Source organism: Xylaria bambusicola (genome assembly GCF_022495145.1).
Source record: "Xylaria bambusicola strain CBS 139988 unplaced genomic scaffold F5B22scaffold_14, whole genome shotgun sequence".
Classification (NCBI taxonomy): domain Eukaryota; kingdom Fungi; phylum Ascomycota; class Sordariomycetes; order Xylariales; family Xylariaceae; genus Xylaria; species Xylaria bambusicola.
The window spans coordinates 740,266-767,944 of record NW_025953567.1 but is presented as its reverse complement, the minus strand read 5'-3'; the positions used below and the strand labels follow the sequence as shown (position 1 = coordinate 767,944).

Sequence of the window (27,679 nt, the reverse complement as noted above, 5' to 3'; positions counted from 1 at the left end):
AACGCTGCACACCGGCGAACACCCAATCAAAGCGAGGCTACCTTTGGTACTTTACCAAGTCCTCGTCGCTAAGTGGCCTAAGCTCTCCGCTGACCCACTAAGCCCCAGGCACCTCGGTAACAGGTACCTTCACTGACTGCAGCGTACCGTTGGGGTACAATAATGCCTATAGTTAGGTACGTACCGGTACCTACCTAGGTAGCTTCGTATAACTGCTAACTCTCCGGCTTTAGGTAGCCACATCTGGGCTTAGGTTATGCCTACAGTGGACGCTAGGTACGTACAAGGTTTGTGGAGAGCCTGCTGATGCAACAGACCACCTCTTGCCCATCCCAACACATGTCAGAGCCTCGCGAATCGCTTCGAAAGTTGCCAAGCCATCTGTGTTCATCTTCTTGAAGCCTGCCTTGATAATACGATACGCATTTTCAAACAAGCATTTCCCGTAGCTTACGCGTCGATTTATGCCTCGAAGCCAACCAATCTGCCTATGGTTTGAAATTGCAGCTTATCCGCCGAATGGTCGCGTCTCACTCTAGGTTCAGACGCGAACGTGTATGGTTCAATGCGCATACCGACGAAATCTGATGCCTTCGTACCACAAACCACACCGATTGCTCTCATATACCTGACGCACCGAGGCTACCATACGTTATATCACCTTCCAGCATTGATTGTATATGACATGCGACCGTCATCGTAGATGACGCAAAGCCGGCCGGCGCAAGCTCTTGGAGGGTAGTGGGACTGCCCTATTTGCAGTCTTCAACATACTACTGCACAACCCTAGTCCACCGCCTTAAAATACTTTACATATCTGGCAGAGACTAGCAGATCAAGACCATGGCAAATGCACAACTTATGGAGGAAGAACTGCAGCAGAGTGTGGTTCTCTCTGAAGAAGATGCCGAGTTTGAAGAAGATGATGCTATTGAGGACGTTCCAATGACAGACGGCAGTATCTCCCTGAATCCCGGTTTAGATGCTTCTTCAAAAGTGCCTCGGGAAGACCCTAACGAGGAGGAAGAAGGGGACGTAGAAGAAAACGACGATGCCAACATGACAACACAGGATGGCCTCGATCCCCAAACAAGCCGGGAAGAAGTACATGCAAACAATGATGAAGATGACGAGTCAGAGAGTGGTGAGGAAGACCTGCATGACGAAGATGGCGCGTTTGATATTGATGCCGAAGGTGAAGAAGATGAGGAAGACGATGAGGTCAACTTCGAGCCAAAGAAGTATGGAGGCGACGACGGGGACCTTAGCGTAGAAGACGAGGAACAAATCGAGGATGACGGAGAGGACGAGGAGGAGGAAGACGAAGCCGAAGGAGTTGGCGCTGTGAAGATAAAGCCAGGTGAAACTGACGAAGAAGAGAGCGAAAGCGAGCCATCCGATGGCTCTGATTCGGCATTCAGCGATAGGGAGTCTGGAGCAGATTCTGACGATGCCATTGAAAACGACGAGGATGAGGATGAATCAGACGAAGAGTTCGACACCATTGATCCCCCTCTTCCTAATCACGAAGATTCTGAGTCCGAGTCCGAGACCGAAGTAGGCACTGCCAAGGAGCATATTGACACCGAAGGTGACGTAGCAATGGACGATAATGAGGAAAACGAAGGGGATATTTCTCCTTCGTCTGCAAGAAGAGCATCAGCACCTCAGATCGCTCGTGACCTGCTACCTCCCCAACGGGGGTTAAACAAGCCAGACTCACATTCAATGTTCAACCAATTAGTACTTGATGAAGACCCGATGGATGGCTCTAGAGTGCTACGTAAGAGAAAAACATCTTCTGCAGAAGCGGAGGAGGATGTCATGTCTCTGCGGAAACGGCGAAGAAACACACCTGATGAATCTGCCTATGGCGAAGTGGCGAACGAACCAACCAATAACGGAGAAACTTCAACTCGCCCACGGCCGGCACGTTCACTTAGGCTCAAAGTTCCAAATCCAGCTTCACCATGTTCAATCATTAAAAAGACACGCTTGAGCCTCGTCCTCAAGATGCGAGTGAATGCCATCGAACTTGGTCAGATACTCTCACGGAAATCAAAATCATCCAAAAAACGTTCGGGCACTCGTACAGCGACCTCGCAATCATCGCGAACAGCAACATCTCGAAACAATGCTGTTGCTGCTCCAGTTACTGAGGTCCCAATCGTGACACCCTTTTTCAATTCTACTTTTTCGCAGCCATTCTATTCATTCTATGACAAAGAAACGGATGAGCTTAAAGGAAAGCCATATGGCGGCATTCTAACAGAGGAGCAAGCGGATACGACGAAAACCCTACCTACTAAAGATGATAGACGGCGATTTGACGAGGCTAAGCAAAAAGCTGAAGAAGAATGGAGAAACCGTCTCCTTGCCATGCAAGCCGAAACAGAAATGCCCGCAAAGAAATCAAAGAAGGCATCCGGGCCTGTAAGCCAGATCGAGTGCATCGAATTCGGTGGCTGGGAGATCGACACCTGGTATGCTGCACCTTATCCCGAAGAATATAGCCGCAATCGCGTACTGTATATCTGTGAATTTTGCTTAAAGTATCTGAATTCCGACTATGTTGCGTGGCGACATAAGTTGAAATGTCCCGCCAAGCACCCCCCTGGCGATGAAATCTACAGACATGGCTCTATCTCTTTCTTCGAAGTGGACGGCCGAAAGAATCCGGTCTATTGCCAAAATCTATGCCTACTCGCCAAGCTTTTCCTAGGCTCCAAAACGCTCTATTACGACGTTGAGCCATTCCTATTTTACGTCTTATGCGAGTATGATGATCTTGGCTATCATTTCGTTGGATATTTTTCCAAAGAGAAACGGGCCAGCAGTCAAAACAACGTTAGTTGTATATTAACGCTACCTATTCACCAACGAAAGGGGTACGGTCACTTACTTATCGATTTCTCCTACCTTCTCACCCGAGTTGAAGAGAAATGTGGCTCTCCCGAAAAGCCATTGTCAGATATGGGGCTTGTTTCGTATCGGAATTATTGGCGATTAGTACTTTGCAAGTACCTCATTGAGCACGTCCCTGAAGACAAGACACAGAAGAGAGGCATCAGCATTAGACAAATGTCTGATGATACGGGCATGACACCAGATGATGTGGTCTCCGCACTTGAGGCACTCCGTTTCCTCGTGAGAGATCCTATTACTCATGCCTATGCTTTTCGTGTGGATTTGCCTTACTGCCACAAGGAGGCTAGGAAATGGGAAGCGAAGAACTACGTCAGACTCCACCCCCGATCATTAACCTGGACACCCTATATAATGGGCCGAGGGCATGCAACCAATTTCGAGCTTGGACCGGCGCTTAATACCATTGCACCCCGTGACGAAGACGAGGAAACAAAACCCACAGAGGTCATCGCCAGCAGCGTCGTCGCCATAGATGAGTTTGCAGTAGCTGACACTATAGCTCACAAAGGACCACCAAGTGGAGCATCTGATGTGCTCGAATCCACAGAGCCCAGCGATATCATGACTACAGAGGCCCAAATACGGATAAAGAGTGACGGTGTTAATAATGAGAATGTCGATTCTCGCCACCTCTCCGAGCAAGATGATATCCAAACTTTCGCGCACAGTGTCGTTGATGAGGAACACAGTTGGCAGCAACAGTACGATAATATTCCAGTCACTCGATTCCAAGTCTTCCCGCCAATCAACAAACGCCCAGGCATGTCTCGCGCTGGGTCTGGCATCACACGACCTATAGCATTACCGCGCACTTCTACAATTCGGACACCAGCGCAGCCACGGCCTCGACCTCGTGCACGGCGATCCACGGGTGGTAGTGTGCGGAGGTCAGGGCAGAAAAGGTCTAGTACGACCAAGCGTAAATCTGGAGGCACCGGGAGAGGCCCAGGACGATGGCCCAAAGGAACGAAGAAAAGTGATTATGGCAATGCGGATAGTGGCCCAGGTCTGCCGCCTTCCTGGCTTGAAAAGCAGAAGCCTACGCTGTCGTCTGTGGCCGTTACAGATCTAGATGAAGAGAACGAGATGCACGACACAGTTCAGGTGCATATCAACGAGACAGCGGTGCAGAAAGGCAAGCAAGTTGAGACTATTTCAGCCAGATTCGAAGTCAGAGGCAGTGAAGCACATGATGACAGCGCCATTCAGTCAAGCTTCTCTAGTGCAGAAGATGACAAGGTCAATGGGGATCACGAGGACTCAGCAGATGGTGAAGACATCATAATAGACCAAGCCGAAGAGTACGAGGATCTAGATGCCCCAGGTGAGGAAGAGTAAGTGCTTCATGTTATGCCTTGATTTATAGACCATGTACAGTACTGGCGAAGACAGCACGAGGCGTATTGGGGCTTAGAAGGCGGTGGTCATGGAACTTCTGGTCTGCTCTCGGGAGCCTTGGCGTTAGGGGGCCGCTGGTGACTGCCTGTGATACCTAGAGCAAATCCGACTGCACATTGCTTTCGGAACAACGCTTGTACTGATAGCTGATTTAATATTGATTTTCAAGATACTTCCAATATGCGCTAGTCCGTACGTAGAGTCTGTGTCAAGTCTGCACCATTGGAAACGTCATCTACTCGGCGAACGGTGAATTGAGGGCATACAGTTGTCTATCCCTGGCTTGCCACAGTTGGAGCCTTGGGTGCTCTGACAGAAGCTCCTACCTAGGTAGGCTCTGTTTCAGCCTTGCATAGCACTAAAACCAGACAGACGCCGTCAACCCTTAGGTACCTACACCCTACCTACCTAGGTAAGGTACCTACCTTCGTAAACACTTCTGTGTCCTCTGGAACAATACTACGATACCCTTCCAAGGTTCTTATTTATTGCCATTCATTAAATCATCTGCACTACAGTCGTAGCCCATTGCGCTCGACTGTTTCTTCTTGTGGAATTTTCGATCGCCAGACCACTATGAGTAGCCCCCTTGAATTGAGGTGACAGGACGTAAAAGAGCAGTATGACGCTCTTCTGGCCGCGGCCAGCGCAAACCGTCGCGGCACGCCAGTCCGCAGCTGAGCTTGCAATCACCGTCCTAGCGCCCGTTTCACTGCTCTTGCATCTACTTGCATTGTTTTCATGCCTTGCATCGCCTGCTCTAGCCTACACAGCGCTCTCAGATCATTTTCTAAAGCTCGTACCATCGGGCGGTGATGACTTCGACATTGATCATGGCAAGCTGCTAGCACCGATACTGATCCCGCGGGTACCCGGCACGCCTGGTCAGGTCGCTGCACAGGAGCACTTTGTCAACTTTTTCCGCACCGAACTCCCCAGCTGGAGCATCGAGTGGTTCAATTCAACGGGAAAGACGCCTGTTACTGGTGACCGCGACATCCCATTCCAGAATCTACTATTTAAGCGCGAGCCCCCTTGGGTCCAAGAGGGACAGAGTAACCTCCTCACACTCGTTGCTCACTATGACAGCAAAATCTCACCTGAAGGCTTCATCGGAGCCACAGACAGCGCAGCACCATGTGCCATCCTCATGCATGTAGCGCGTACCGTCGACCATTATGTCACGCAAATGTATGACGAGATGAATGCACTTGGTGAAGGAGGAACTGTGCCTATGGACATGGGTGTTCAGATTCTGCTGCTTGACGGAGAGGAAGCGTTCTTGCAGTGGACAGAAACCGACTCGCTTTATGGTGCCAGGTATGGCCTATAGTGCCTTCAATTATCATCTCCTTGCTCTTGAATATGCTTCAACAATTTCATAACACCAGACAACGCCTATCCACTAACGATTTGTACAGAGCTCTTGCCGAACATTGGGAATCCTCTTACCACCCAGCTAACTCATTCTACAAGAACCCGTTGGATCAAATTAGCATGTTCGTACTCTTGGACCTTCTTGGATCTGCCGATCCTACGATATCCTCTTCATTCCTGCCAACGCACTGGGCCTATCAGGCTATGGCTGCCATCGAGCAGCGCATGCGGAAGCTCAATCTACTCGAATCTACCCCAAAGGGACCATTTCTTCCTGATGCTGAGAAGGTGGTTTCGAAGTTCAGCCGCGGGATGGTTGAAGATGATCATATCCCCTTCATGCGCCGCGGTGTACCCATATTGCATGTAATCGCGACACCGTTTCCGTCTGTCTGGCATACAATTAACGATGACGGAGCGCATCTCGACCTGCCTACCGTACGTGATTGGGCACGCATTGTAACCGCATTCACCCTGGAGTGGCTAGATATGATGGAGGTTGAGCCAAAGGATGGGACTCCCAAAGAGGGATAATAGGTGCTTCAGTTCGCTTTTCGGATCATGTTGCTTAGCTTGGTCGCTGTTTCGAATTATTGATCCTTCATGGAAGCCAGATATCATGTGCAAATCATCGTTTACGTCAATTCAAGACATATTATTCGCGATATGAATACTTTTTCATTTAGCCCCCTATGGAAAGAAATGCCAACTGCACCGTATGTTACATTGTATCCGCATTCAAGCCATACAAGGGGACAAGCAAGAGGACGGGATCCCTATCACATGTGAAACAGGTCAGTGCTCCTTCTACACCATCTTCTGCTCGGTCATTGTCCGTGAAGTATCTTTCTTGATACCTATGCAAAGACAGTCTACGTGGAGCCACTCGACAGCCGACGTAGGTGCTACAGCACCTGAGAGTGTAATGTACTGTAGGTCGCCAAGCAAAGCTGCAATCTTAGAGAAGAATTTACCCGGCACTACGACCACATGGCATCTAAGGTAACACACCCATTATGCTGCACGTAGGGGTCTCTAACATGACGGTTTTCATAAGCTTTCTCCACCTTGGCAAGATTGGAAACTAGATGTAGCCCTCGACGTTAAGGTTGGTCCTTGTCGGATCTAGTGTCTTGGGCTTGCGCGTCGTTGAAGGCTTTGCGCGACTAATGCGCTCAATGTTCCGGCATTCGCTCTCGTGGCAAACAGATCAATACAGAATGTTCCTTAGCACGTTGTGCGGCACCGAGACAGTTTAGCATCACGTAACCCGCATTTCTTCGTACGCACTTCATGAATTGTTCCTACATGAAGATTCTGCGCAGGCGGTCTACCGTGCCTACGTGGGTATATACTACGTAATCTATGAGATCTATCTATATGATAGGTAACTTGAGTCGTGCTGCTACCGAGTCATGAGATTCGTACCTTGCCATATTCCAAGTACTGAGTCGTACCGAGTCATCCTGCTCGGACATGCGGTAGGTTCACTACCAGCTATGCTACACAGTCTAAGCTTGAGTTCTATCACCTTACCTGTCACGCATTTACTATATACCGTGACCAGAAAGGTCACGATGCGTAAGATACAGTATATTCGCAGTGAGTTTTTTTTTTCCTTCAACTGAAAAACAGTGGTTATGGCCCCGATGATCAACAAAGCAATTGCTAAATCGCATGCCATTTCCTCTTGGTTGTTTCTCTACCGAGTTTCGTCTTCGCTTTCGTCCGAAGAGGCTTTCTCCTGTCCAAATTGGAAACAATGGTTATTTAGCCATCATGGCTGAATAACCAGCCTAGTAATGGTAGAGCCGTGTCCCGTCTCCTCGGCCAACTCAGCGGGAAGTGACTCGAGTTCTGTATGCGCCAGTCTCTCCTCATAATCTTATGCATACTCCAAGTCTACCAGACGAACACATCCACGACAACATTCTTCAACAATGAAGTTATACCGGTTTACATCTCCGTGCACAAGTCCTAGGCCGCCTAATCCGTGCAACTTTTTTTAATAAAGCCGCGTATTACGTTATGTTATCTGAGCACGCAAATCTGCTTTCCAATTCTCCACGAGGAAGCACATCACGCGGCCATTCTCCGTCAAGTGGCCCAGAAACTCCGGCGCAATGAGAGGGTTATCACTGGGTCGTTGAGTTTCAATCAAGACGTAATATGCCCAGGTCTCGCCGGTGAGGCTCGGAATCTGCCACTCAAAGCAGGCGGTTTTGGCAATAGCTACTCGACCTTCATAGAGCGTCTCAAAGACGCCGTATCTAAGGCGTTTCATTCGCAGCAGGGACAGCACGCCAATCTGCTTCTCGTGCCAGATGAATGTAATCTCTTGCAAAGGATCGTGGTTAGCAGTTATAACAAAAGAGCCATCCTGTCTTCATCGAAGACATCGGTGGAGATGGTCAGGTAGTAGACATGCTGCCCACTGCGGATGCGGTACATCCCTTCATCGTTAGAAATCTCTTGGGAGAGTTACTTCTATGAAGCTAGTTAGGATAGCCCTCGTCGTGTCCGGCGCAAAGCATAAGTGGGAGTCAACGACGGGCGGCTCCATCACTGAGTAGCTGACCAGCGCTCAGAGATTAATATACAGTTGGTAGAGCGCGTTTTGATTCAGTTGATGGCAAAGCCACTTGGTTCACCTACTACATAGCCATGTGAGCGGACTACCTAATTAGTTTTACCAGGCTGGCCGCGGCGCGCCTATTTTCAAAGATCTGAAGAAGACGGTATTATTCTGTGTCTAGCGTGTCGATGCTATCTTGAACAGGTTCGTTTCTAACAGTCCAGTTGCAAGAGCCAAACTTGTATGGCTACTAGTCTAGTTCCTCCGGCATTTGGCTGTCACTAAATCAATATAATTAGGGGTGCTGGTTAAACGTTATCAAATTGGTGTTAATGGCACTCTCCTGCAATCATATATACACTACTAGTGTTATAATTAGTTATTGTATAATGACCATTTTTATAGTGGAATATTGAAGCGTTAGGCGATACAAGACTTAATCAGGAAATATTACATAGCAGGAGGACTATCAGTTACTGTTCCCAACAAACAAAAAGACAAGTTTGCGTCAACCTTTGTCCTTGGCTTCACAACTTGCTGGCGCCTACGTCTACAAATCGGAGTCAGCAGCTATTTACAGTCCTGTAACGCTGCTGAGTATAATTTAATCACCTACCTAACCTACTCTATGCCTCTACCCTCTGCAGAAGTATACATTTTCCCTTCCATATGAATGGGCGTAAGGCCCACTGGTTGAGTTCACTGTACTTCGTAAGGGCCGGTTTAGGTATGCCATGATATACCAGGTACCTACCTAATACCTACTACCTGTCTGGTACATGACGCACTTCGTATTACGCATTTCTCCAGCTAAGCTACCGACTGACGTACTCAGTTCCAACCAAGCTACAGGCACATACATTTACCACATGTACATACTTACATACCTCTTATATACTTACATATATGTGTATCAGATCAGATACCTCCTTATTATACATGTACGTAGGTGCGTAAGTACTGCCTACACAAGGTTCACACATAAGTAGGTACCTGTATCTATACCTGTAGGTACCTGTACCTCCTCCACCTTGCTGCAGACCTAGCGACAAACAGTAGGCCACGCCATTCCAAATTTCCCGCTAGAACCCAGCGCCAAGACGAGCATTACGTTGTTGCTCTTAGGGGCTGCTGGAACTGCTGCGTCGACTCCCTACTGCCAGATGGCTTGGCGCTCGGCTGTCTCCCCTCCCAACCTCATCGCCATCATTCATTCGATTCATCTCTTCGTTCATTATCCCAACTCCGTAAATACGACTCGTCCCTACAATTAATCCCACATTTCCCTCTATTGCTGCCGGCTCCGGCGGTTCGCGTTGTTTCCTAGCCAGGCACCTCGATAAACTCGACTACGTCTTCGCTTATAGAGCTCTATCCCGATCCTATTCAACCCAGTTCAACCGTCGCCTGATCACCACTGCGCCCGATACCCTCCCCAACCACACATCTAATCCACTGTTGCCGATTGCGCATCCATCGCGCCAGTCCAGAGGCTCACCGACGATAACATCAACACCTTGACCGAGTGCAGACGCCCCACGAGGTGCGAGCTGCAACTACGAGCTCACTGCCTAGCCCGCCCTCCCGCCGTCTTCCGCAGACAACGCCGGCAAGATGTCGAAGGTAATGAGAAGCGTGAAAAATGTCACCAAAGGGTATTCCAGTGTCCAGGTGAAGGTTCGCGAAGGTTCGTCTACCCGCGCCGCCTTGCGGTCACTTGTCGGAATTGAAGTCATGTGTGCTAATGGTGCATCGCGTTCAGCAACAAGTAATGACCCATGGGGCCCGACCGGCACTCAGATGAGCGAGATCGCTCAGATGACCTACAATTCGTATGTAACCATCAGAAAATACATCCAGTGGCCAATGCCATTGGTCTGACAATTTCACAGATCGACTGAGTTCTACGATATAGTAGATATGCTCGACAAGCGACTAAACGACAAGGGAAAGAATTGGAGGCATGTGCTGAAGGCCCTGAAAGTTCTCGATTACTGTTTACATGAAGGCTCCGAGCTGGTCGTGACATGGGCACGGAAAAACATCTACATCATCAAAACACTCCGCGAGTTCGTTTACGTCGATGAAGAGGGCCGAGACGTTGGCCAGAATGGTGCGTCTTTTTTTTTTTTTGTCCTTTGACTGCAACTACAGTGCATTGCATACTAATGAAAGCAGTTCGCGTGGCGGCAAAGGAGCTCACGGCCTTGATCCTTGACGAAGAAAGACTGCGTGCCGAGAGAAGCGATAGAAAAACCTGGAAGTCTCGCGTCACTGGCATCGAGGAATTCGCCCCAGCTACTGTCCCTGGGGGTAGTCAGCGACAGCAACGTCCTCCCCGGCAATTCAACGAGGAGGAGGATGCCGAGTACAGACTAGCAATTGAAGCGAGCAAGTACCAAGAAGAGGAAGATAGGAAAAGGCGTGAAGGTCGCCACTCCGGGGCTGGCGATGATGACGATGATCTCGCAAAAGCGATCAAGCTTAGCAGAGAGGAGGATGAACGTCGAAAACGTGATCTAGAAGAAAGTCGCAGGCGAGAGTTGGAAGAAAGCAACGCCTCCTCGCTTTTTGACCTTGGCGACCCTGCCCCAAGCAGTCAACCTCAGCCCACTGGCATGAACATGGGCTACCAGCAGGGTAACAATGTCGATTGGCTAGGAAACCCGATTGATCAAAGTCAATATATGCACCCACAGCAGACAGGCTTCGTGAGCAACACTTACACCGGATACCCTAACAATAATACTTACTCGAATGGTTTTGGACAACAACCGACCGGCATGTATGATCCCTATAATCAGCAAACCCAACAAAATCAACAGCCAGCCTTTTCGATGCAACCGACAGGATACAACCCCTATGCGCAAACGCAACAATCGTTCCAATCAAATCAGACTTCGTCTCCCGAACCAACTGCGCAACCGGGAAGCAATAACCCTTGGGCAAGCAACAACACTCACCTCGGCGTACAGTCACCTTTGCAAGCAACGCCGACCGGTTCAAACAACCCATTCGCCTCCGGCTTTGGGCGGCCAAGTACTGCTAAAGCTCCATCCATACCAACTCTCAATACTCTCCAGAGCCTTCCTGAACAGAAAACATTGCAGACATATACACCACCCCCGCAGCCTACATTCCAGTCTCCTTCACCACAGCAGCAGCAACCTCATAGGCCTATGAACGAACATGAACAAAGGCTCAATGCACTTCTGGCTAGCGGTGACGGAATGGACAGTTTCGGAAATACAGGCGATCTGCGAATCCCAGCTCAGCACACCGCGCCTGGCACTTTTGTGAATTCAGCTGGAGCTGGTGCGCAGAGACTTACCGCCGAGGCCACCGGTAACAACCCTTTCTTAAGGACACAATTCACCGGTATGCCCCAAGTATCATATAATCAGCAACAAATGCCAGCCGCTACTGGCCCTGCCATGATGGGTACGAACGGCTATGGTGGTGGGAACAACCCCTTCGCGGCCCGCCCACAGCAGCAAAACAACCAACAGGGACAAGATCTGATACAATTTTAGACCTATCGGTCCATTGGAATTGGGCGCTGGGTGCCGCTCGCTGTTCTAGATGGGTAGTACCCTGCTACGCCTTTATTGAAGCAATGAGTCGAGATCGCTTTCTGCATCTCCATTGATCCTAGTGTTTCTGCGTCTATCTGAACGGCGGATTCGTCAGGAGGAAGCCTATCCTCAGGTGAGCCGTTATTGCACCTTGTTTTGAGTTGATACTCTCGGGCGTGTTGGAGGGTTATTCGTATACCACGAAGGACAATAAGGGGCGAAAAGTGAGAAACCGTGTTATGTACGGACAACGGTTGGGGAGTTGTACACTAGGGCAGGCAGTAGGATACCAATCTACAACTACGTCCAGTCTGCGGGGATCGCCTTTGTCACCCGAATGGGTTTTACTTTGTAGAAAAATTTTTAAGTGGAAAGAAAGTCTAAGAGGGCGAATGTATCACTTAGGCGGCACAAAATTGTCTGCTTACATCGTTGCGTATGCTCGATGGTGTTATTTGTCGAAGGCTTCGGGGTTGTTTATATGCTGGTCTCTTGTGTGGTTTAGCCGGATAGATATAAACTCTCTACGGTATATAAGTGGCTGCTGAGACGCGCAAGGATGAGAAGATTGCGGTTGTTTTTTATTTTAGAACATGATGGGAAGCCTTTATTCTAAGCTGCCTACTTTGGATTATGGTATTAGTCTACGCAAAAAGGGGAGGCTGTGTATATACAACGTTTCAGAATCTTTCGTCAGTCATTCATTGTCGTCGTCTCTCTCTGATGGTTTGCCCTGTTGTTCTCACTTGGGCCCTTTTTTGAGTCGCTTCCTACTTTGAGCACCGCTCGGTAGAAATGGATATTGATGCTCTTTGGGCCGAAGGGTGGGCCTTTCTCATCTCGGGGACGCGTCTGCGGGGCTCGCGCTCTAGGGGCGTGGCGGCCTTGACGCGGCGCGGCTGTCTCGGCAGAATGATGCTGTTCGCGAGGACTTGTTGAGCTGGCATTTATGGGCGTCGGTAGCCTTGTCTTTTCTCTCATGCCTCTCATTATTTTCTCTTTCTCGGCCTGCCGCTTGGTCGATGGAGATATGATAGTCGATAGAGGATCTGGCAGACCCTCATGTCGAGAAGTGTTTGCCTTTACTGCCTATTCATTTTATTTTATTTTATTTTTTTTCCTTGCAAAGGCTATTTCGGGTCACCTGTCGAGAAAGATGCCAACAAATTCCTCGCGACTTACGCCGCCTTTACCATCAATGTCGAATTGCTCGATCATGCTGTGAATTTCATTCTCCGGCACATCTTCATTTAATTCTTTCACGACGGTGCGTAAGTCGTCCACGGTGATCATGCCTTTGGTGCCCTTGTCGAACAACACGAACGTCTTGAGCAGCTCCTCGCGCGGATCCCGCTGCGCGATATACTTGGCGGCTATGCTCTGGAACCCTTCGCGCGATAACCTCAGGTCGACGACGGTGGGCGTGGTGGATGGTTGTGGCTGGCCGGGTATGAATGGCAATGGCTTCCAATCGGGTTTGGGTTGGGCTGCTGACTTGAAGGCTGTGATTAGATCTGGACGCGACAAGTTGCTGAAGCCAAGCGCTTGTAGCGCGTAACGAAATTCTGAGAAATCAAGTTGGTCGTCTTTGTTCATATCGAATAGATGGAACTGTACGGATTTCGAGATTAGTTAGCTCTTTGTGCTCCTCGTTCTCGCGGCACATAATCATGCAAGCCTCATGCAGGCGGTAGCCACTTACGCAATCGTTGATCTCGCTTCGGTGTTCGTCGCTTATCTGATCCCACAGGTCCGCGTGTTCTGGATTCCGCACTGCGCCGGAGAAGCGCGTCGTTGACCGCGATGGTCCCGCGCGTATCGATGCACCGTGCATGCCGGCGTACTCATTCATGCTCGCTCCCGCGTAGTTGTTCATCCCCGATGCCATCATGTTTTGAAAGCTCTGCGCTTAGGACTCCGTGGAGCCAAGTCTTTTATTAAAACAATTTCCACAACGAAGCTTGGTACAGTTATGCAGACAGATTTGGAAATTTGCCCTTTTCCAATGGGTTGAGGTAGTAAGTCTCGGGCACAGGGTCGTTTATCGATGGTAGGGTGAAGACAGAGCGAGTTATATCGAAACACAAGATAGACGCGCTGAAGTCGGCCTTCAAAGCTTTAGCGGCTGTAAATAGCTGGCTAGGAATGCGCAAGCAGGCGATCAATTAACAGTGAGCTGGCTGGGTATCGTCGTAGGGTGATGTTGTTCCAAAGTGCAATGAAGCAATGTCCATAGCGGTTTGCGACTGGCGCGGGTGGAATTGTTTGAAGTATGTTCAAACCAGAATAGGTTGTTCAAAGCAATGATGTAGGTACGTGCTGCAATATTGTGGTATCGTGAGAAAGCATCCGACCGCTGGTTCCTCACGCGTGTTTTCGCGAATAGGGAATAGGCGCATGGGATGGGAGTGTTCAGCCAGGAACGAAGTGGCTGGGGCCGGGGAGCTGAAGCTCTATCTAGCTTGCTTACCTACTTGGGTAGGGTCTGGCCCACCGCGACCAGAGCGCGTCGAGGTGGAAAGTGTCGGTGCAGGTCTTGGGCGCGTTTTTTTTTTTCTCTAATTTTTTTTATTTTTATTTTTATGTTTCTTGAACGCCAAGGGACACTCAATGGAATGACTGGCCTTTACAGTGATACCTATGCTCACAACGTACGAAGTACAGTAAGTACACAGTACCAGTACTTTAGATATGAAATTTATGATATATCTGCATGTACACTCTCGCTTTCCCAGCTATGCAGCCTTGAATCGATCTCATGGTATTGAAAAGAACCGATACCTATTGGGTATATGTTCACCTACACATGTACCTGGTAGGTAAGTAAGTATGCAGCTCACCTCGCTAGGTACTTTTATATGAGGTGGAAGACTTCGGGTGAACGGTTCCTACTTATCCTTGAACACCCCACGTACTTACTCAACCACCTACAACAGTGTATACCTAAGTAGGTACCTAGCTTAACTGCCCTCGACTGCTAAGGATCTTAGGAACGTAGGTATAAAATGTCAGTGGCAGCTTGAAGATTCTAATTGTCGGGAATTCCTGTCGAGGGAGCGTAGGTGTTGTTACACCAGGCGAATGATTGGTTGATCGTGTTAGGCAGCAATCGAGCAGTCTGCCTTGCTTAACAATCGAGAACAATCAACCACGGCAGGACGCAGCGCAGATGCTAAGATACGTAGTATGTAGGTATAAAAGATAAGTCCACCACCTCTCACATCCAGCCACCTTTTTCCCTTTATCTCATCAGAAATCAGAGTCTGTCTACCTTCAATCTTTGTCTAGGTACGATGCACTTCCTTTTATCCTTATATCATTCCTAATCATGAATCTTATCAACTAACCATCTTGACAATTGTCTAGGTATCTAGATAGGTTGTCTATGTACTTGCTGTCCTCGGGATTCTTGTGACTGGAGTGTATTTATGATCTAGGTAGTGCTATTACTCCACAGCTGGCAGCAGCCTGGCAAGAATCGAGTGACACTCTCTCGCGTGTGTTTATGTGTGTGTGTGTGTTCGTACCTACGTACTAGATACCTACCGTACTTCCCTCGTAGTGGAGAGCTTGAAGCTTCGGGCTTCCAGGTTGGACCACTGGGTAGATTTGCGCACCAATCCAATCCCACGCAATCGCGGTGCTTACATAGTACAGCACCTGCCCACAGTGCGCGTAGACTCGCATGCAATCGGTACATCCATAGTACCTACATGAGCCATTGGTCCCCGCCACTCACCCAAGCGCATCCATCACTTACAGAGTGCATCTATGTACTCACATACAGTGCCTGCTGTCTCTAGAGCCTAGTACCTGGATACCTACCTAAGTAGCGGGTACCGACAGTCTTGTCTTGACTTGCCTTTCATTGTTCTGTTCCCTTGTCTACTGCCAGCCCAGCCTGCCTACCACTATCCTCTATTTTCTGCTAGTCCCGTCGCGGGAATTCGCAAACAATCTACAGTACTTACCTCCTTCCACAAGCTACCTGCCAGCTTACAACCTCCCTACCTACCTACTGACCTACCTACTCCTTGACCTTGGCCTAGCAGGTTCTTAGCTGCCGTTGCTGCTGCTATAATCATCACCATCACCACCACCACCACCACCACCCGCCCTCTCTCTCCCGGGCTCACAGCAATCGTACAATCCTTCTTCTTGTAATTCCCTTTCCCATTGGCATTCACTTCTTTCCATCCTTCATTCAGTATAATCAGTTTCACTTTTTTCCTCTCCGCGCAACGCATATACATAGTATACTACGTCTGGGCTCGGGCATCGCAACTCGGCCGAAGAAAAAAAAACTTTCGACCACTGCATCCCTCTAACTGCGTTACCGCGTGGCAACCTCGAACCGCCCGCCGCCCTTAACGCTCCTATTTTCGAGCATTCGTCTTCGACTCGTTCACAGATATCGACGTCGGACGTTTCCTTCCATGTCTCCCTCGACCTGATCGGTTTCATCCACTTCAACTACCCTCACGCGTCAGACGCGCCAACTGACAACTACTCCCCTCAACGCGTGCCCTTTACTGGCCAATACCAGGCACCATGTCTGCGTTTGGCGGTGGGTTTGGCGGCAGTGGCGGCTTCGGCACCAACAATAACACCGCTTCTGGTGGATTCGGTGGCTTTGGCAACTCGAACAACACCACGGGATCAGGTATGTCCTCTCTTCGTCTCAACCCTGCTGTTTTCCCGGTTTCCCCTCGACTAAGGCGTCTCCCCTACAGCATTTGGCACCAACACCGGAAACACTACTGGCGGCTTTGGTACTAGCAACCCTAGTACTGGTGGTAGTGGTCTCTTCGGTTCTGGAGGCACTACAAGCTTTGGCAGTGGCACTACCAGTACGTTTTTTTTTTCCTGTCATCCCCTCATTTCCCATCTTGCATTTTCCTCTCGACATGAAAAGCTCGCTAACGTTAATGTTCAGGCGCATTTGGGTCGACCGGAAACACAGGCGCATTCGGTGCCAAACCGGGCGGCTTTGGAACTACCACATCCGCAGGTGGCGGCTTATTCGGGGGCTCTACCACAGCAACATCAGGTGGCTTCGGTGGCTTCGGCGCGTCCAACACGAATAATGCGTCAACATCGAGTCCCTTCGGAGGAGGGACGGGATCATCACTCTTTGGCGGCAATACCGCCAACAAGCCTGCCTTTGGAGCTGCAACAGCCAACAATTCGGGTGGTCTTTTTGGTAGCAACAACACGAGTACAGCCTCCACATTTGGAAGTTTCGGCAACACAACCAACAATGCCGCGAGTCCTGCCCTGGGAAATATGGGCGATCCGCCAGGCACCGCCAATGTGACAACTTTTCAACCTTTGGTAGAAAAAGAAGGCGCAAATACCTCGGCTCAGAATTCGTTCCAGAACATTTTATTCCAAGACGCCTACAAGAAATGGTCGGCAGAAGAGCTACGACTCGCAGACTATGCTGCCGGCCGTCGTTACGGCGGTGCCTCGGGAAGCAGCACTTTTGGGGTCGGAACTGGATTTGGTGGTGGTAGTTTCGGTGCTACTAACCAGCCTACCAACTCTGCTTTTGGTAACTCGACCACGAACACAACTGGGGGTAGCCTCTTCGGCAACAATGCCTCGTCAGGTGGAACATTCGGCTCAACCAACACCGGGACGAGCGCCTTCGGCTCTAATACCGGCGGTGGTGGGCTATTTGGAAACAAGCCTGCCACTACTGGTGGTCTATTTGGCAGCTCCACGACGACATCACAGCCAGCTCAATCTGGCGGTCTTTTCGGAACATCTGGAACAGGCGGGTTTGGTACTAATACCGGCACAGGCACAAGTGCATTTGGTACCGCCAATAACACTACCGGCAGTGGGATATTTGGGAATAATAACCAGAATAAGCCAGGCTTTAGTTTCGGAAATGCTAACACGAACACTGGTGGTTTCGGCAGCAGTGCCAACGCTTTCGGCGGTACAAATACCAATACAAGTGGTGGTCTCTTCGGCAACAACAGTAACACCGCGACAAATAACAGCACTGGCGGAGGCTTATTCGGGAACGCCAACCAACAGACCACGAACGCGTTTGGTGGTACTAGTGGTTTCGGCGCGCAGAACCAGCAACAGCAGTCTGGAGGGCTGTTCGGCAACAGTCAACAGAAACCAGCAGGTACAGGCCTATTTGGCAGTACCAGCGCTCCCACCAACACTGGAGGCGGACTATTTGGTAATAGCACCAACACCACAAACGCATTTGGTCAGCCGAGCAATACACAAGCTGGAGGCGGTGGCCTTTTCGGCAATAATAAGCCTGCAGGGTCCACCGGCGGACTTTTTGGTAATGCTGGGGCCACACAAAACACTAACGCGGCGGGTGGACTTTTCGGTAGCTTGGGACAAAATAACCAAAATCAGCAACAGCAACCGCAACAGAGCGGTGGGTTGTTTGGGTCTCTCAACCAGAGTCAACAGAAACCAGGAGGACTGTTCGGTACAGCTCCACAGTCCGCTGGGGGCAGCTTCTTGGGTGGTCAGAACACGCAACAAGGATCTCTATTTGGTGGGTCCACTGCACAGCAACCTCAAAACAGTACGATGGGAGGCTCCATGTTTGGAAATTCCCAGGGAGTCCAGTCGAATGCACCGTCGTTGACAGCAAGCATCACTGATCCTAACGCATACGGCTCTCTATTCGCCAACTTCGGCAGTAACGAGTCTGTGAACCCTGGGCCACTGGCTACACCAACAAATAAGAGACAATCTAAGCGACCGTCAATCTTACCTTATTACCGGCTTGGTCCCCAGTCTGCAACTCCCCGGCTTGTTACACCTCAGAAACGTGGTTTCGGATTCTCGTACAGTACGTATGGTTCACCGAACACTCCATCAAGCGTAGCCAGCACGCCTGGCGCATTATCGCAGAGCCTATTAGGTGGAAGCCTATCCCGCAACCTGGGCAAAAGTGTTTCAACCAGTAATTTAAGGCGCAGCTTCAATATCGAGGACAGCGTCTTGGTGCCTGGGGCGTTTTCGGCTAGTACAGGGCCAAAGCCATATCACAGTGGAAGCGTGAAGAAACTTGTTATTAACAGGGACCTTCGCAGCGACCTATTTTCTACCCCCACAAAAGACAAACCAACTCCGGAAACTCCAAACACTGCTCGTAAATTGCAGAAGCGAGTCAGCTTTGACACAAGTAACGTACAGACAAATGGTGAGGCAAGCATCACAAATGGTTCACCAAAAACAACTCCAAGCGCGGAGCAGCTTGGATATGTCAGGCCCCGGGCTATAAACGGCGTGGATGAGAATAAATCCAACGCTACTTCTTCGACCCCTGAGATGGTGCAAGTCAAGGGTAATGAACTTGCGATCGTACATGAAGATCAAGCTGCTTCACCTCCACTTCGTAACTCAAATGCCACTCGTGACGGCGAGCCAGGCAGCTACTGGATGTCTCCAGCCAAAGAAGAGATTCAGAGTATGAATCGCGTCCAACGCCAGAAGGTCGCAGATTTCACTGTCGGGCGTGAGAGCATTGGTTACGTCAGATTCAAAGTTCCAGTAGATCTATCCTCCATAGATCTAGACGCTATATATGATAATATTGTCGTCTTGGCGCCTCGCTCTGCGACAGTGTACCCCAACCCTGGCACCAAACCTCCAGTTGGTAAAGGTTTGAACGTACCTGCTCTCATCAATCTAGAAAATGCCTATCCGCGCGCTTCAAGGACTGGCAAGCCTACCTCCGTCTCTAAACATGTCCAACGGCTCCAAAGGATTCCCGATACCAAATTTGAGAAATACAATCCTGACTCGGGCGAGTGGGCTTTCTCTGTCGAACACTTTACAACATACGGTTTGGATGACAGCGAAGATGAAGATGAGGAGGATGCTGCACCTGAAGCGTCGACTGCCGTTGTGGACGGAGCTGAACTAGCCTCATCTGTAGGATCTGGCCCTGACAGCAGTTTCAACCGATCGACAAGATCTCATCATCCTCCGGGCGCCTTTGAGCCAAAGGAATACGATTATGAAAGTGACGGATCGGAGATGGCGGAGGTTAACGCTTCCAAGCCGTCTTTTTTAGCTAGTCGCTCCGCGGGTTCTGCGTACCATGGGCTTGTTCCTTTGGATCAAGCTATGACGGACAATGAATATGCGATGTCTGAGGTAAATGATAATGCGAGTGATCACCTTGGACACCATCTCGCCGCGGAGCAAGACGGAGACTCGTTTGAAGGCAGCCAGTCAGATCTTACTCCTGAAACCCCTGCTGGTATCATGAGGGCAAGGATGCGTGCAATCAAGATTTCGGCAACGCCACAAAGAGTTCAGGTAGCAGCTGGTGACGACTGGATGGATATGCTCAGCAAATCTATAAGCCCCCAAAAACGCGATCGGGCATTGCTCAGAAGCATCTATGAAGCGGACAAGTATCGTTCAGACATAGACGACAATAGGAGGGCGTCGCCCACAAAGAAAAGGGTCGTATCAGACAGTAAAGGGTTTGCAACCAGCATTGATCTTATGAATTCACTGTTTGAAAAAGCCAAAGCTCCTGCTGAGAATCTTCAGGCCTCAATTCGGCCGGAAGGTGTCAAGGTTCGTTCTTATCTCCCCTGACCAAAAAGCGCTATCAGCATATGGATGTGCATATCTAACTAATTTTTCTGAGTAGTGGCCATACAAACGTTTGACGAAACATATAGATGAAAATGACATGAATCCTGCAGACAGAACTTGGCATAATACAATGCGACCTACCTGGGGACCTGGTGGTACCCTCATTTTCTCTACCGCGCCAAGCGCTGCCACGTTTGGCCGTTCTGGTCGCATAACCGAGAAAAACGGGTTGATGACTGTCATGAAAGGAGGCATTGTGTCGGAAACTCAGGATATCCGTATCGCCAAATTCGCTAACGAAGTAGGTCCAACAATTACTATGAAAAGATGTTGTAAAGCTGCTAACTTGGTGCTACCTAGATGTCTGCGAAGGCCATAAATGCCCATTCGAAGCTAGCACAGGTCCACATCGTCGATGGTATTCCCGCCGTAGAGCTGAACCCTAGGTTGAGCCTCAAGGACTTCGCTGTTGTTAGTGGATCCAAAAGCTCAGCTGAGGACCATGAGCGACTTGTTTGGGAACTTGCTAGTGTTCTATTCGATAACGTCAAGATCCCCTTGGAATTGCAGGGTGATCATGATGCGATTGAGAAGCTTCGTCGTGAGAGTCTCACCCGACTATGGGAATCCATGGTAGACGACCGCACTAACAAAGCAGTTGCCATGGCACACTCTCATGAGGAGAAGGCCTTGGCGGCTCTGTCGGGCCATCGTGTAGCTGAGGCGTGTAAGCATCTCCTAGAAGGGAAGAACTTTCGTCTCGCTACATTAGTCTCCCTGATCGGAACAAGCGATGAGCTGAAGAAAGATTTACGAGAACAACTCCGAGAGTGGCACGATGCTAATGTGTTGTCTGAGTTCTCGCAGCCCATACGAGCTCTGTATGAGATGCTCAGTGGCAACGTATGCGCATGTGAAGGGACCAAAGGAGCACTAGAAGACCGTGCAGAGCCATTCTTGATATCGAGAAGATTTGGCCTGAACTGGCAACAAGCATTCGGGCTGAGACTCTGGTATGCAATCTCTACCAATAGCAGCATCGCCGAGGCTTTCGAAAAATACAGAGAAGATGTTGAGCAAGATAAGGAGTTACGTCCTATCGTATGGTTTGCCCAGCATGGCATCTCACCCATCTGGGATGATACCCATCAAAACGACAGAGAGGACCTTCTCTGGGGCCTCTTAAAGCTCTATTCAGATAGTCAGGCTGATCTTGAGGCTATTCTTCGGCCAGAGAACTCGCAGCTGTCGCCACTCGATTACCGTCTTTGCTGGCAACTAGGACAAGCCCTCACATCTACTGGTCGTTTATCGTTCGGCAAAAATGCTGCTGATAAGGCAGACGCGGCTACCATCTCTTTTGCAGCGCAGTTAACAAACGAGGGTAGCTGGCTTGAAGCTCTTTTTGTCTTGCTGCACCTCACTGATGCAAATGCGCGTGCCAGGGCTGTCCAGGATCACCTATGCCGACATGCTGCATTGATCGGGAACGACGATTCAGCCGCATTCCGGAAACTTGTGATTGATTACAAAGTTCCGACAAGATGGATCTGGCATGCCAAAGCTCTATACATGCGAAGTGCCAAAAAGGACGCTGTAGCTGAAGTCAGATGCTTGCTTCGTGCTGAATCCTGGGCTGAAGCTCACCAGACGTTCGTCAAAGAGGTCGCTCCGAAAACTATTATTGAACGGAATTATGATGGGTTAGCCGATGTCCTTCAGCAATTTGAGGGCCGCCAATCGTATGTCCTCAATTGGAATGTAGGGGGCGCAATCTACATGGCCTTCCTCCAGCTAATAGGCTGCCACCGTCGTGGCGAAGAACCTTCAGAATTACTGGTCAACAGCCTGCTTGAGGGTTTGCCCGCAATGCACGGCAACACCCCGGAGGCCGGCATAATAGAATATGCGGCTCTCACAGAAATGGCCGCCGAAGTCGCCCGGATAGTTGTTAATATGGCTAAAACTGGAGAGGTAAGACAACGCATTCTTTAGAAATCTCGGGATATTTCGCTAACTTGCTTCAGTTGGGTTATGACAGAATTCTGCATCTACCATTGACCGAGGATGTTTTACTAAAGCATTCTAGGGATTTAGCATTATCCCATTACAACCGCATTATTATTGGTTAGGTCAGCAAGTCCCAGCATACTTAGTTCTAATGAGTCACTTGGTTCTAGCGGGTATATTCTGATCGATGACGAGCTGTTATGAACAATGGGTGGTTACCACCAAGAATGTGTGGGAAGGCAGTAGTGCGAGTCGTGAGAAGCATGTGAACGTGTGTGGAATTATTTCCGAGATGAACGGACGCCTTACTCAGGGCTGGCTTGTGGTTCTCGATTTGATCACGAGTCAGTCCCACGTGTGTGTGGTATGATCCAAATAAGGAAAAGTTTTGTTGGCCAAACTGACTGCAAGCTCTGACTGAATTGGCTGTCGAGCGATCCCTATTCATATATAGCTGTGCGTGATCTCGCTTTTCAATGGTCGCGTCACCTAGTCCTTAAGGGTTGCAGTTTTTAAAACAAAGTAGATAGCATAAAACCTAATTGCATATATATATCATTGATGTCAACTAGATCCTTGTAACTCATTTGCCTGCGCTAATTTCGTGGTTGACGACGAAGTATTTCAGTTTCTTATAGGGATAATTAATCATCAAATAAGCATAGCAAGGGTTCTCTTAGTTCATGGAGCTCATAGAGATATCCCCGCTCCCCTCTTGATTCTAGCTAGTATCTCTTGAGTCCATAGAGTGCCGCGCGTTTCGTGTTTGGAGTTTTCTACATCATATCTAGATACCTTAGAAGGTAGGATGTTTTATCTCCCCACGAAGGCATCTATTGATGATTTAGATACGTATTCCGACCTCATGTAAAGAGTACCCTATAGTATATCGTGGCTCTTGTGCCACTCTTCAATGCGAGTAGTTTCAGTGTTAACCTACAGTCCACACTTCCATAAGCCAGAATTTCTTTGCTCAAGTTTTCAAATCCGGCATTATTCCCGTAATAGTCTAGTAATGCGCCTTCATAACTAGGAAGGCACCGTTCGAGGTTGTATGAATTATCTTAGTCGCTTTGTTCAGCAAGTTGCGAGGAGCTCACCAGGTGGGAATTGCTGATGCCCCGCGTCTTGATGGGATATGTTGGCGGGAATACAATTTCCGCGGAGACGTGTGGTAAATAACCCAGTGGGAAATGGTATTCATGTTTATTGCCATCGATCTACAGCCGAATTTAAGAGAGCGGTTACTATCGTCATCGCTTGTTCCACTCCGGTTTCTCTTGAGGTCAACTTTCCAAGGCGCACTTGTTCAACTTTGTAGATAATGGATAGATCGAGTAGTGAATCTCCATTGCTTGTAACTCTTGCATGTGAGATAGTGGTATGTACATTATCTGTTTACTACTCAGTGGATCATAACCAGTCTCGGGGTTTACCTGGCAGCTTTGGTAATTCAAGAGGAGGCGCATAGGCTCTTGTGTTTCGATTTGATTACGCCATCACCGCTTGGTGGTCATGTTCTTCTTCACGGTAGTTGAATTACCATATGTAACTTGCTTGAGTATTTGGTCGTATACTTTGCCAAGAGTATCGCTTATATGCTAGATATGGAGAAATACTACCCAGCAGATAACGTGGCAAATTCGAAGGCAGTATTCTGTGGCGACGATGATAACGGCCTGTTCTTATAACATGTTGCCCATCAGAGCTTCTAGAGAAAGATCATAACTCGGGTACAGGGGTCATTGCCACAGACTATTCTGTCACAGTACAGTACTATATAGTGAGTGCAGAGACGTCAAGCCTTCGACTTGATAACTCGTCGTTACCTTTTGGTGGCGTAGTGGCATAGTACTGCACTCCTTATGTCATTCCGTGACATATTCTTTAGGTTCTCTAGAACAAGGGGAGTTTTTTGCTTTACTCGAGGAGACGGTTATTTGTCTTTATGTAGCCAGGACCGCAGATGGTTTCGGATATGAAGTATTCGCTGCGAATAAATGAAGAAATTACCTTCTTACCGCCATGGGCCTATTCTGGACATCTTTGAGGAATCGATAAGGCTATGTATGTATGTAATTACTCCAACAGGAAATACCTGTTAATATCAGCCCAGTTAACTACGACTATTACACAAATAAGTCATTGATTACTACGTAGTATGTCTGTGATACGAATGGACTTTGAAAGCCGACTTGAACCCGAGTCTAGGATAGACATGGAAAGTACAGCAAAGATGGGATTGGGACGTAATTGTCTAGTTGCCAAGTCCTAGTATACTAGACTTCACCCTGGAACATGCATACAGACAAGGGCTTTGATACCTAGCTGGCAGGACTACGGAAACCTTGTTGGTAGCGTAATATTAACAACCTGGTGCTTATTTGATATCGTGGCCCGCGATTCCACGAATAAATATAAGGCGGTGGCACTCCAAATCAAGGCAGATAGGAGCTCTAATGCCAAACATGGACGAGAACTATGTACGATAAGGAGCTTGACATCAGCAGCAATACTATCACATTCTATACATTAACTCATAACTATTGTACGAGAGGTCGCGTCGCCGCTTGTTGAATGTGAGAATGTCCTAGGAATTCTTGCAACGCGCAGTTCAGTAGTGTTAGTCAACGGCCCAACTTATCAACCTAGGGTGCTGATCTAGGTAGTAAAATGCGCAATTAGCATCCCCTCGCCACGAGCGGCAGATCTAGGCAAGTAGGTACCGAGGTTAGGTACACTAGTTTTGAGACAGTCATATCCGATACCTTATTATCGAGAAACACATCGCCCCCCTCAGCCAAGAATACCACCTAACCTCGCCTTTTTTAGATTGATCACAGTGTTACAGGCTGCGGGCTAGTGCTGACCAAGGCCGTATCTACAGATTGTTAGGTATGTATCACGGCAATAATTGCCTCGCTTGTTGAAGGTGACGTGGCGGGTGCGTCGTATTGGATGGTTGTCTTGATTAATTGATTGAACGGCGAAATTCTGAACAGGTAGTAGGTACTTAGCTCAAGTAGCTATCGTCTTATGTCCCCATCGGAAATCACCGCGCGCTTGGAAACCGTATGTTCTAGGTATTACATGATCACTTGGTGTTAAGTGTGGAGATCGGATTTGGAGTTGTACATCTATCTGTGCCTTGCGTCTAAACTGCCCTCCTCTAGACTTTCTTCTTCAACTAATTCTGTTATGAATATAATCAATTTATTCAAATGGCTTCATCAGCAAGAGCATGATGGAAAACATAGTAGGCTGTAATAGTGTAGTGGTTATCATTCTAGCCTTCCAAGCTTGAGACCGGCGTTCGATTCGCCGTTACAGCATTTATCTTTTGCCAAAATTCGCGATGTTGCACTTATCACATTTATGTTCTCTTGTTTTGGTGTGTTACCTTCTGTCCCTTCTGCGTGACAAGCCTGTTAGCTTGCATTCCAACCTAGCTGAACTTTTGTACTCGATTGCGAATCATCATGCTTCCTGGCGTCTTCAGAGACATAAACATTCTGAACACTCTGCCCTCTGTATAATAGCGAGACTGCTTTCCTTGATCGTCTGTGTATAGTCGATGAATTGAACGTAATGACTCTATCCTCTAGCCAGCCACATGAAATCTTTTGTCTGAACCCTCTATTGATATATCAACATGGCCATATTCAGACCAACAACAAACTTTATCTCGTAATTGTACGGCTGCCTGTATTCTAGGTCGTTAGCATCTCGCTTTCTAATTTGTGTTTGTCCCCAAGGACAGGAAGCAAATAGATACCATGGGCCTACAGCACGCGAAGCGAAGCGCTGTAACGCTGGCACAGGATTCAGCCGGGCGTGACATCTAGACGAACGATGGGTCGAGTAACATAGCTCAGTTTGCCCCACGAGTTGCCTACACTTGCTGGATATATTTGTGTAGTGTTGATAGTTGGTGGACTCGCCCTGGCGGTATATACGCGATTCTCAATCAGTGGAACAACACATGGTATGGGAACTTTGGTACGTTACTCAGAAAATATCAATTCGTAATTGCGATCCGTGGTATCTCCCCAACAAGTATGTGTCTCGTTCTATTGATTCGCTTAGAACTAGGCTCTCTGGATTCTTTCCGTTCGCAGCTCATGATTACAATTGCCCTTCACACCGCGGGAAACAATGAGATCACTTTGGAGCAAAACCGTGACAGTAAAGTTAGGAAACAGCTAGCTACGTGCAATACGTCTCCTTCTTGATAGTTGTCTTAGACCTCTTTCTATATTTACATTTGTAATAAACGTAGCCTGTTACACTAAATTCCCATACAACAGTCTTCGACGACCTCGGTTATATGGGGTGAATATGTATCAGGAGAGTTGGGTTGGGTTCTACATTAAGCCAAAAGAGCTGAGTATATCAACCGTAGAAGGAGAAAAAGCACGCTATTGCTGCCGATTTGGTATTAACTATCAATACAAGTTATTTATAGCAAGGTGGAAACTAAATCTTAGGAATCGTGCATAGACGGAACATTATCAGCTGCTTGCCGAGTTACCTGGAATCATATATTTCAATCTCTATGTACAAAACGCAAGAAAGACAGCAAGCGAAACCAAAAGAGGCGCCCTTCTAATTGATACATAGATAAACGAGAAGATAAGAATTCTACCTACCTGTCAATATGCCCGGTATCTGAAACAGAAAGGCCAGAAAAGAAAAAACAAAGGCTGGTTTTTAGCGAGTCACGTCTTCCCACTTTGCGCTGAGACATGCATACATAAAATATCAAGTAAACTTTCTTCTTTTTTTCAAAGCTGAACACACCGCCATCTACACTATTTCATTTCATTTCATTTCCGGTTTGTTTATCAATTCGAAGCCGATATTATCGTTGCTACCCATTCACTTCGCCGTTGTTATCTACCACAATTCTATTAAACATTTAGGTATCGAGCGTTACCAGTAACTAATGTACCCCACATCGCATGTAGTACCATGCCAAAATACAGGAAAATCGCGCACCATGGTCTCAAAATCTTCTTGAGATCAAAGCAGAGGCGCAGGTCTTGGTACCTAGTTCGGATCATTTTTTTGCTGCCCTTTCCCCTTTCCTTTTGAAAAAAAAAAGAAAAGGTTTAGACAAATGTCCTCCTTTTTACACATAAACTAATCATCTCATCATCTTATCTCATCCCGAATTCCTGCTTTTCTGCCAAAAGAAGGTTTCTACACAGGGCGT

General features: G+C 48.4%; 6 protein-coding genes and 1 non-coding gene across 7 annotated transcripts; 5 read left to right on the top strand and 2 right to left on the bottom strand.

Moving 5' to 3' along the window:
- The first annotated feature begins 253 nt into the window (after nt 1–253).
- F5B22DRAFT_601717 (uncharacterized protein) lies at nt 254–4,749 on the top strand. The gene has a single exon (XM_047974629.1). It carries the CDS (start codon nt 844–846, stop codon nt 4,264–4,266), a length of 3,423 nt encoding a protein of 1,140 aa, XP_047832211.1. The 5' UTR covers nt 254–843; the 3' UTR covers nt 4,267–4,749.
- Nucleotides 4,750–6,967, top strand: F5B22DRAFT_601716 (peptidase family M28). The gene is made up of 3 exons (XM_047974628.1): nt 4,750–5,646; nt 5,748–6,705; nt 6,761–6,967. Exons 1-2 carry the CDS (start codon nt 4,949–4,951, stop codon nt 6,235–6,237), a joined length of 1,188 nt encoding a protein of 395 aa, XP_047832210.1. The 5' UTR covers nt 4,750–4,948; the 3' UTR covers nt 6,238–6,705; nt 6,761–6,967.
- A 513-nt stretch (nt 6,968–7,480) lies between these two features.
- Nucleotides 7,481–8,154, bottom strand: F5B22DRAFT_635572 (alpha-galactosidase A; the record flags this gene model as incomplete). The annotated part of the gene is made up of 4 exons (XM_047977166.1): nt 7,481–7,579; nt 7,610–7,689; nt 7,747–8,038; nt 8,101–8,154. The coding sequence occupies 4 exons, from the start codon at nt 8,152–8,154 to the stop codon at nt 7,481–7,483; spliced, it is 525 nt and encodes a 174-aa protein (XP_047832209.1).
- Nucleotides 8,155–9,580: 1,426 nt separating this feature from the next.
- Nucleotides 9,581–11,952, top strand: F5B22DRAFT_92204 (uncharacterized protein). The gene is made up of 4 exons (XM_047980692.1): nt 9,581–9,965; nt 10,041–10,110; nt 10,171–10,391; nt 10,457–11,952. The coding sequence occupies exons 1-4, from the start codon at nt 9,893–9,895 to the stop codon at nt 11,809–11,811; spliced, it is 1,719 nt and encodes a 572-aa protein (XP_047832208.1). The 5' UTR covers nt 9,581–9,892; the 3' UTR covers nt 11,812–11,952.
- Nucleotides 11,953–12,896: 944 nt separating this feature from the next.
- Nucleotides 12,897–13,999, bottom strand: F5B22DRAFT_92258 (uncharacterized protein). Its single transcript, XM_047980693.1, has 2 exons — nt 13,556–13,999; nt 12,897–13,464 (listed from the first exon to the last, which is right to left on the bottom strand). The coding sequence occupies exons 1-2, from the start codon at nt 13,742–13,744 to the stop codon at nt 12,994–12,996; spliced, it is 660 nt and encodes a 219-aa protein (XP_047832207.1). The 5' UTR covers nt 13,745–13,999; the 3' UTR covers nt 12,897–12,993.
- Nucleotides 14,000–16,404: 2,405 nt separating this feature from the next.
- On the top strand, nt 16,405–22,586 carry F5B22DRAFT_645352 (nuclear protein 96-domain-containing protein; the record flags this gene model as incomplete). Its single annotated transcript, XM_047978574.1, has 6 exons — nt 16,405–16,516; nt 16,587–16,703; nt 16,790–20,433; nt 20,510–20,755; nt 20,815–22,428; nt 22,482–22,586. 6 exons carry the CDS (start codon nt 16,405–16,407, stop codon nt 22,584–22,586), a joined length of 5,838 nt encoding a protein of 1,945 aa, XP_047832206.1.
- A 3,138-nt stretch (nt 22,587–25,724) lies between these two features.
- On the top strand, nt 25,725–25,796 carry F5B22DRAFT_t87. The gene has a single exon. It is a non-coding gene; the product is annotated as a tRNA-Gly (tRNA).
- The last annotated feature ends 1,883 nt before the right edge of the window (nt 25,797–27,679 follow it).

Excerpts from the sequence above, each read along its gene's own strand:
- F5B22DRAFT_601717 (XM_047974629.1), top strand. The coding sequence starts at position 844 with ATGGCAAATGCACAACTTATGGAGGAAGAACTGCAGCAGAGTGTGGTT.
- F5B22DRAFT_601716 (XM_047974628.1), top strand. The coding sequence starts at position 4,949 with ATGACGCTCTTCTGGCCGCGGCCAGCGCAAACCGTCGCGGCACGCCAG. Across the intron at positions 5,647-5,747 it reads GACTCGCTTTATGGTGCCAG|AGCTCTTGCCGAACATTGGG; the intron begins GTATGGCCTATA and ends CGATTTGTACAG.
- F5B22DRAFT_92204 (XM_047980692.1), top strand. The coding sequence starts at position 9,893 with ATGTCGAAGGTAATGAGAAGCGTGAAAAATGTCACCAAAGGGTATTCC. Across the intron at positions 9,966-10,040 it reads CCAGGTGAAGGTTCGCGAAG|CAACAAGTAATGACCCATGG; the intron begins GTTCGTCTACCC and ends CATCGCGTTCAG. Across the intron at positions 10,392-10,456 it reads CCGAGACGTTGGCCAGAATG|TTCGCGTGGCGGCAAAGGAG; the intron begins GTGCGTCTTTTT and ends TAATGAAAGCAG.
- F5B22DRAFT_92258 (XM_047980693.1), bottom strand. The coding sequence starts at position 13,744 with ATGATGGCATCGGGGATGAACAACTACGCGGGAGCGAGCATGAATGAG. Across the intron at positions 13,465-13,555 it reads GAAGCGAGATCAACGATTGC|TTCCATCTATTCGATATGAA; the intron begins GTAAGTGGCTAC and ends AAATCCGTACAG.